This window comes from Streptopelia decaocto (genome assembly GCF_964273445.1).
Source record: "Streptopelia decaocto genome assembly, chromosome: 1".
Taxonomy (NCBI): Eukaryota; Metazoa; Chordata; class Aves; order Columbiformes; family Columbidae; genus Streptopelia; species Streptopelia decaocto.
This window is the reverse complement of record NC_138663.1, coordinates 136275137-136284329: the sequence shown is the minus strand read 5'-3', so window position 1 is coordinate 136284329 and position 9193 is coordinate 136275137. Positions and strand designations below refer to the sequence as shown.

At 49.3% G+C, this 9193-nt stretch overlaps 1 protein-coding gene across 1 annotated transcript; it reads right to left on the bottom strand.

The window, feature by feature from the left end:
• Positions 1-3211: 3211 nt before the first annotated feature.
• NHLH2 (nescient helix-loop-helix 2) lies at positions 3212-3649 on the bottom strand (the record flags this gene model as incomplete). Its single annotated transcript, XM_082071692.1, has 1 exon — positions 3212-3649. The coding sequence occupies one exon, from the start codon at positions 3647-3649 to the stop codon at positions 3212-3214; it is 438 nt and encodes a 145-aa protein (XP_081927818.1).
• Positions 3650-9193: the final 5544 nt, after the last annotated feature.

The following is a 9193-nucleotide window of genomic DNA, read 5'->3' as shown; positions in this document are numbered from 1 at the left end:
ACTTTATAGCTATCTAACGCAGACTTGCAATGAGATGGAGTTAAATTTGTTTACCCATTCTTTTGAGCACTTAGCCATGCAGCCTTTTTATTGCATTAACTTTGTAGCTTGTACATGCTACTCAGATCTTTCTGAAGAATAACAAAGGGGTGGGATGGGGGAGCAAAACCTATGTTTTGTTTTCAACGGTCATCAACAGTTAGATGAGAATGGTACCAGCAGGAAAAACAGAAGTGGTTGGAATGATGAAGATACAAGCAAGGTGCTGAGTGGATGGAACTGAGGAGCTGCAAGGAGAAACAATTTCTTCCATCAGATAAACCTTTGGAAGAAAAGAACATACCTTCAGGTCAAGGGCTTTGACCCTTCTGCAGATTAAACTTTGAGACTCAAACCTGTGGCTACTACCAAAAGCAAAACCCTTCCTGCCCTCCCTCTGAGTGCAAGCAGGCTCTCTGACGTCCCAGGAGATGGTAGGAATGGGATGACCCAGAAGATAATGTTACTTCCAAACCCGAGCTTTTCCCAGACAGCTCCACGCTACGCTCTCCTATGTTCACAATGTAGGGGCTCACTGTCTCATCACTTGGGCACAGAGCCACACGGCTGAAACCTTGAGACCCGGGGCACATCTGAGCTAATAACTGCTGCTGAGTCTCCGGAAAACTTCGCCACGGTTACCTGTATCTCTTAACCTGTGACCTGATGTGTTTGCCACACTCCCATAGGAGAGAGTGTGGCCAGGGGGACATGGGGTTCACAGCTCCATATCCCATACTCTGTGTGCTAGAATCAGCCACCTGTGACTGCAGTCACCCTGCTTTACAGTAGGGTAAAACACGCATTCCCACACTTGAGAAGGGAATAATACGTTAATATTTTTATTAACTGAGTCCTCATGAATGTTGATAGAATGAAAGTTTGCTGCACGACAGGACTTATAATAATATCACTCAGGCTATTAACATTGAGCTTGACCCAGTGCCCCAATGTTGACAGAACCAAAGAAACAAGCCTGTCCTAAAGAAAACCAGCTCCAAAGTCGGTGGAGTTATTTTCAGCCCTGAAAGATGCAGAATTTGAAAACTGTGCATCGAACTACCAAATCTGTATGTGGTCCCTTGGGGTGTGGGAAGCATACATTGGTAGAAAGTGGAATTAACAGCCTCTCTGACAGGTTTTCTGCATGGAGCTTTTCAGCTGGTCAAGCCCACTCTTAATTAAACCACTGTGGAAAGTGTCAGCCATAAAAATGGGAGGGGAGGAGGGTTTTATCTCTCCAGCAAGTAACAATGAACATGACCACCCGAGTCAATGGTGATATTCAAATTATAGGTAAAATTAACCCCTTGCGGTAAAGAAGAGAAGGATTTAATAAGTGAAATGGCACAGAGGTCTCACATTACTCAGGTAATAACCTGTGTGTTATTGAGTCTGTATCTGTGCCCTATTTCAAATGACACTTTAGCAGTAAAGCCTTATACAAAAGAATACTGTTGATGTTTTGCAAAAAATAGAGAAAGGGCCCAAGATTTTTACTTAGTTTCAGTAGAAATGGACCTGGGCAGAGCGGGATCAAAACCGAATTTAAACAAGAGAAAGAAAACCCAGTGCTTTCAGGCAGGATGAAACACATACCCTTTGGTTAAAAAGTTGGTCATACCGAAGAGCGATGTGGCGAAACAGGTGCTTTGCAAGCATGGGGTTTGATTTTACAGCCTGAACTTTGAAACGCGCGACCAGATGTCAGTGGTGACTGAGAAAGTGAAAGCAGCGGTCCTGTGCCCCCTGTGCGTTTGGGCAGCACAAGCAGCTGAGAGCAGCTGGAGCAGGGGAGCTGTGGTGGGGGAACCGCAGCCTGAGTCTCCCCAGGAAGCAGCAGGTAACCTGTTGGAGCTTTCCCATGCATGACTGGAGAGGCCTCTGCAATCCTTATTCATAAGGTCATCGTGTCTCCATCTTATAGAAAGACCAACAGGGAAAAATAAGTAGGAAAAAACAGCTTTTATTTGATACTTTTATTTATATGCAAAACAGCTCACCATTCATGAGAGATATGAAAAACGCATCAGATAGAAACCAGATTTATCTATTTTCACTACAAAATATTGCATTATATAAAGCAACAGAGACACACAAAAAAACCCTGAAAAAGACTAAAATCTTTGGATAGCAGATGTGTTTTTTTCTTTTTCTCTTTCGTCCCTAAAATGCGCTTCTTGTTTTCAGAGATTCACAGCAAAGAACATGAAACATTTTCAGGCTATAGAATTTTTTGGTTGTCACAAAGGAAAGCAGTCCTGGATTTACCTTTTTTTTTTTCCTTTTTTTTTCCTTTTTTTCTTTTTTTTTTTTTTTTTTAGGAAAAGTGTCCTTTCCTAAAAATATGCCACTCACATACACACCCACGCTCACTCCCACACACATGCATGTATACACACACACACATATACACCCACAAAGAAACTACTTCCCTTATAAACGATTTGCAAAGTACTTTTCAGACGTAACTATAGATCAGAATAACAACAAGTTTTAAAAAAACTCTCCTAGTTAAGTGCTAGTGGTTGTCGATCCCACACGAACAAAAAAAGAAAGAAAAAAATGTCAAGAACAAACGCCTTCATATACATAAAATATAAACAGGGAGGAAGGGAAGGTTTGTCGTACACAAGTGCAATATAATTGGAGGGAAAAAATAAATTAAAACCAAAAAAAAAGTAAATTGAACACTGTATCGATCCCAACAAACACTCATCAAGTTAAACATAATATTCCACAGGAGCAAGTGTAAACACTCGACTATAGAAACCAATTGGCACAAAGTATCCAAAGTAAAATTGCCACAACTCTGAAAAATAAATAAATCTTGAAAAAAATAAATTGTCAACTCCTTCTACCATAAATAAAAAATAGTTATTTTTGACTGCACCCATGGGTCACACGTTTAAGGTCACAAGTAAATGTTTTTGGATATATATAAAGGGGCACTTGACAGCCTGAAGAAACAATCCGGTTTTACACTTCTTCTCGAAAATCGGTCTCTCCCTCGGCCACACCGCGACCGTGTGGAGGAACCCCCGGGGAGAGAGGGGACGCTGCGGGGACACCCCCACCCCGGGGAAGGCGCTGCCGCCGCTGCCCCCGCGGCCGGACCCGGGGCGGCGGAAGGTGAACCGGGCTCCCGGGGGTCCGTCAGGGCGGTCGGGCGCTACACGTCGAGGACGTGGTTGAGATAGGAGATGTAGCAGATGGCGAGGCGCAGGATCTCGATCTTGGAGAGCTTCTTGTCGGGGGGCAGGGTGGGCAGCAGCTTGCGCAGCTCGGCGAAGGCTAGGTTGAAGGCCTCCACGCGGATGCGCTCACGCGTGGCGTGGGCCGAGCGGTACTTGGCCGTGGCGCGTCGCCTCCGTCGCTTCTCCTCCCGGCTCAGCGGCGGCGGGTGCAGCCCGGGCCGGCCCCCGCCCCGGCCCTCCCCGCCGCCGCCTCCCCGGCCCTCCCCGCCGCCGCCACCGCCTCCCTCGGCGGGCTCCGGGTCGGAGACACAGCAGCTGAGCGTCTGGGCGTCCGCGCCGCCCAGGGACTCCGGGTCGGAGGGCGCCGAGGAGGGGTGGTCGGAGTCGGCAGCTTGGTCCGGGCTAAGCATCATCTTGGAGGGGGCGGAGGAGCCTTCCCGGGACAGAGAAGCAGAGAGAAGCGCGTCAGCGCCCCGGCCCCGCCACCGCCGGCACCGGGGGAAGCGGGGGGACAGGGGCAAGACAGGGGGCAGGGACACGGGTATGGACAGGGACATGTCGGCCCCCGCGCCCTGCTTCTGTCGCCGGTGGCCGCCGCAGCCCCGCTCCGCCCGGCCCGGGCAGCGGGAGAGCCGGGCGGCAGCGGGCGGGCGGGTTCGCTGCTCCTTCAAGGAGCACTAATGAGAGCAATACCGGGGATAAATTATGACCCTTCATTTACCATCCCGTTTCTAGCGTTTGACGGCAGCTCTAACAGAATAGACTTCCTCCCATTATTCCCCGTGCTTGCTTCGGTGTAGGAACAGGCCCGGAAAGCAATAAAAGACTTTTTTTTCTTTTCTTCTTTTTTTTTTTTTTTTTTTTTTCTCAAGCAAGCTAATATCCCGTAGCTCAATATTAGGTAGATTTGTTTTTACCTAATGTTAACATGGTTTTTCCTCGTCTCCGAATCTCTGTTTAACCATTTCTCTTTCTGTAACACTCTGTGGGATACCGGGCTACAGACATGATGCCTTTAAATATACATCTCAAGGGCTGCCAAACGTAACAAGGCCAGTGGGGAAATTTATTTCTCCAATCAAACTACGGGATCTGATGTAACTACTGAGCTCTCCTGCCTTTTTTTTTTTTTTTTCCACTGCTAATTGTGCGGATAGCGATTTGCCAGCGATCAAACGCATGTTTGGAGAGTCTCCGGTTTTGAAGAGTGAGAATTCAAAAAAGAAACCAAATCCCAAAATAACGACCGAACTATTCTATTCCTTTAAATTTTCCCTCCTCTCCCCTCACTGCGCGAAAAAAGGGGGGTGGGGTGCTGGTGTTTAAATAAATAAATAAATGCGGACGTGCCTTTCAAAAGAAAATTGAATCGTATCTTCTTGCGGCCTCACAGAGCACCATCTGTCATGTAGACAGCAATACAAATCCGAGCGCGCCCGTGGACATGCCGGCATGTAATAAAACGATACATCAGGCTACTAGTGAATAACCTTGGACACAAATGTGTGTGTGCGCGTACGGCTGGGGTGTAGAGCGAGGTGGGGAGCGAGCCTGCGGGAGGAGGGAACATTGCGTCCTCCCTTCCCACAAATTCATATTGCCGAGAATTTCCACGTAAAGTTTCCAGGCGAAGTCCCCTGTCGGGTCTCAGACCCGGTTGGGAAAAATAAATTAAAAGCGATAATAATAATAGTAATAATAATAAGAGATATGAAATGACGGGCAGGAGGGATACTTCCCAAGCAGGGCTAGAGCCAAGCGTCCCCCCACGGGACGAGACGCGGGGCACGCGTGGCGGAGCTCCGCGCTTCCCGGGGCGCACAGGGCGAAAGGCCCTGGGAGGGGAAAAGGAGGGCGCTTGCTTCCCCGGGAAAAGACCCGCCGCTTGCCAGGGCCATCGGAAACGCTGCTGCTTCTGTTTTTAAAAGGGAGGGTTAACCAGGCCCACAAGGCAGGGGTAGGGAATAAAGCCGGCCAGCGCGCAGGTCAGGTATCAGAGATTTCTTTATGGGGGGGGGGAGGAATGAAAGGAAAGGTTTTAAAATCACCTTTCAGTTAAGATCCAAGCGAGAAGGTTTGCGCGAAAGCACACTGACAGTGGGAGGATTTGCAGGGAGGTTGTGCGAAAACGGAAAATTACAGAGGTGGTTCCTGGAGAAAGTTGCTTAAAGGTTTCTCTACAGTGTGTGTTGAATTTTCCCGTTTCGTCTGGGTTTATCCAGGCTGGGGGTTTTGGCGAGCTGAGCCGGAAACAGCCTTTTTTTTGTTGTTGTTGTTCCCCAGTAAACCCCTGCCCGTGCTACCTGGAGAAGGGATATATTGTTAAGTCTGCTTACCTCGGCGGAGTCGCTTGGACAGCCTCTCTCTCCAGGTCCCCTCGCCCCCTCGGCGATTCCTTTACAGTTCAAATGACCCTTCGGGAGTGGAGCATGGAAAAATTACAAAAATCAAAATCAAATCAAATAAATTACGAGAGGAAAAGTGTCCTGCTCGGATGGGGAAAAACAGATCTCATCCCTCGCCGCGGCCTCCAGCGCTCCAGAGATGGGAAATGTTATCGTCGTGTTTGCGGAGTATAAATAACAACTTAAGTTACTTACGATGCATCGGGGAGAAAAAGCGTTTTCCCCATCAAAGTCTGCTTCCGCCCGTTAATTCGGGGCAGCGGGTTGCAAATGAACCGGCAGCTCCTGCGAGTCGTTTTTGGGGGTGGGTAGGGGGGAAATTCCGCTGGAAAGTGCCGTCTCCCCCTCTCTTCTTCCTCCTCTTCCCCGATCGCGATAAATAACAAAAGGGATGCGGCGATAGCACCAGCCGGGATTATTCCCTCTCCCCCGCCCCCTCGGCCTCTCCTTTCCCCGCGGCGGCCCGCGGAACCGCCGCTCCCGGGCCGGACCGGGCCGGGCGCGGAGCCCGGGGTACGGAGCCCGGCGCCCGCTGCGCGCTGCGCGGAACCCGGTGCGGCCCTGCCGGCTTTGTTCCACCGCGGCTCGGCGCGCAGGCACGCCGCGGGCCGGGGTAACAATGCGTTGCTCCCTCCTTTCTTCTCTATTATTTTCTATTATTTTTTTTCTTTTTTACTGTTTTTGAGTATCACGTGCAGTTTTGTTAATTCACCGGTCCGGCGGAGAGGGGTAGGAGAGGGAGACGCCGTCGAAAAATAAATGTTTGGTGTAGTTTTATTTCTGGTCCTTCAAGAGCCAGCGAGGGGGGGGAAAAAAGGGATAAACGAAACCCCCATCCGTCCCTGAGCTTCATAACTCCTTCTGCATGTCTTGAGTGAGTATTAAGAAAGAAATGCGAACGCTGAAGAGAAAAAAAAATAGAGGAAAAAAAAAAGAAAAAAAAAGGAAAAAAAGAATAAAAATAAACGAAAATCTCGGCGAGGCTTCGGAGCGGCTGCGAGAGACAACGTCGGTGCAGGCAAAGGTACGCTCACACGCACAAAAAGAAAGTGCAGTTCCTCCTCCCACTCCTCCCGGAGCGGCAATGAAGCCAAGGAGGGGTGCGGAAGGTGTCAGGGACGAGACAGACAGACAGACAGAGCGAAGATGCGTGCGGATTCGCCTCTGGTACCAAAGGGTCTAGCCTAGAGATGGTTGGAAGAGATAAAGGCTTGTAGAAAAGGGGACGGCATTTTTTCCCTCTTAAATTGATATTTAATGGGAAAGACTATTGGACAGAAACCTGGACACGAGTCACTTAATTGGACTTGACATCTGTCACAGTGTGGGAGTTTTCACAGCCCAAATATTTTCAGCAGATCAGATTCTCGCTGAATCTGTGCCACAAATTATAACAGTCGAAAGCAGCTCATGATATAAACCCCAGCCTCTGGATACACAGCCTCGAGCCACGCTTGCTCTCACCACTATTGTGTCCCTCCCCCCAAAAAAATATTGGTTACCCACTGATCTAGAAAAACACCACTGGCATTTTGCATGCAAGCTAACAAATAAGCTTTAAACATCAATTTGCATCATGTACACCGAACATGTGGAGAATCATCAGACGTTTTTTCTAGTGCATTTATTCTGGCGGTCCCCATGCCCTATCTCCCCCCCTCGCCACTCCCAACCCCGGTGCATGGCAGGCACAGCCCTGCCGGAGCCAGGGGGGCAGACAAGCCCATGCTCCCTCAGTCGCTATGTCCCCCCCCCCCCAGCTCTGGCAATACAGACAATGAGGCAAGGGAGCCGGCCATGGGTCCACAGCTTTTCTGCTCGCAAGGGGCTGGATGGAACCAGGCCCCTTTGGGCTGGAGCCAGGAGGTGCCTGTGACCAGGGTGATTCTTCTTGCTGCCACCTTGCCCCAGACCCCTCCCAGCTGACAGCCCCTTCTTCACTCTGATCTCCTTTTCCCCATCTCCCTGTCTTTCAGATACCATCAAATGGGAGCTGTAGGCACTTTTCTCGGTGTAATCATCTTCCTCTCTGGGGACTTTAATGTGCCAGAACCCTGTGCTGGTAGGCTCCCTCTGGAGCCCCCCAAAAAGGGCAGTGGGAGAGGTGGCTGAGGTAGTGGTCTCCTGCATAGGACAGAGTTGGTTCTGCTGCTCACCAGCAGCTCTGTGGATGCTTAGTCTTGCCAGACATGCTTCTCTCCCTGCATCCCATGAGTAGGATGGGTGGGGGCAAGGTGACAGGAAAACACTTGCAGGAGTCCTTGTGGTTCATCCAGTAACATATGCAACAGGCTGGGAGATCTCTGAAGAGGGGGAAGTTCTGCTCTTCATATGATTTACAGGACCCTATTAAAAATAACATGCCTGAATAATTTTTCTTTTTGTCAATTTTTTTAAAAGAGATGGATACTCTGGCAAAGAATACAATCCTACCTGCATGTTACCTAGCCCACTAGTGAAAGAAATGCCTGCAAGAGGATCCTCATGTACATTTTTTCTAGGGAAATGTGAAAATTTCTCTCCCTTCCCCTACCCACACCAGGTCTCCAAGACAGCAGGGGTGGTCACTTTTGTAGGTACCTGAGTCCACATATCAGCACTGGATTAATGGATATTCAACACAATTGCAGCGGGGCTTCTGGAGATGCTTGGCTAAGTGACCCTTGGCTACCATGTGACATGCATGTCAAAGACCTTTCATGGAAGGCAGGCTGTAGAAATGCAGTGCAGCCTCTGGCTGGGAGGGTCTGAAATGCTTGCGCCCTCAGCTCACCTCTCTGACAGTCCCAACAAGGGACTTTCTAGATCTGCAGAAAGCCTCCTGCCAAGCTTGAGGGAAGCAGGTAGGTATTGCTGTGAGGTACCTGGTCTGCATGGAAAGGGAGGTTACATTGGTGCTTGAGGGGGTGTTTGAGCTCCTAGGCACAGGAACTCAGTAAACCCCTTTGCTACTATGAAAAGAAGTAACTAAAATCTCAGCTACTCTACCAGGAAGATTCAGATGTAAATCACCGAGGCTGTGGCACCTGCTCATTCAGCTCAGCTCTCTGGCAGCCTTCACAGGTGCTCTTTGGAGATCAGGATCTGAGCAGTTCAAGGTCACTGTGCTCCACATTGCAAGACCCAAGGTCCCATTCCATCAAATGATCACCATCCCACATTTCCAGGAGTAAGCCGTGAAGAAAACTTTCTCCAGCTCTTACTGGAGTGTGGCTCAGTGCTGAGGGCTCTGGCTTGTAGTATTCCTCAAGGTGTAAGTTTGAGGCCACAGCCCACAGAAGCTGCAGGTGATGGCACGAGTAGCTGGCTAAGGCTGCCGCAGAAAAAAGCAAGGAAGATACTAATTCATGCAAGCTACCCTGTTCTCTGCTACAGATGCTGTCATCACATGGCTTGCTTTTTTTTTTAATTTCCAGAAGGAGATCAAGCAGTTGCTTCTCAATGCCTTTTGGTTGGGAATGGACATTTCTGACACCTCACAAAGGACTGTTTACTGCCACTGCTCTGCTCCCAGACATGTTAAACCTAGAAGTTCCCACCTTGCCCTGGCCA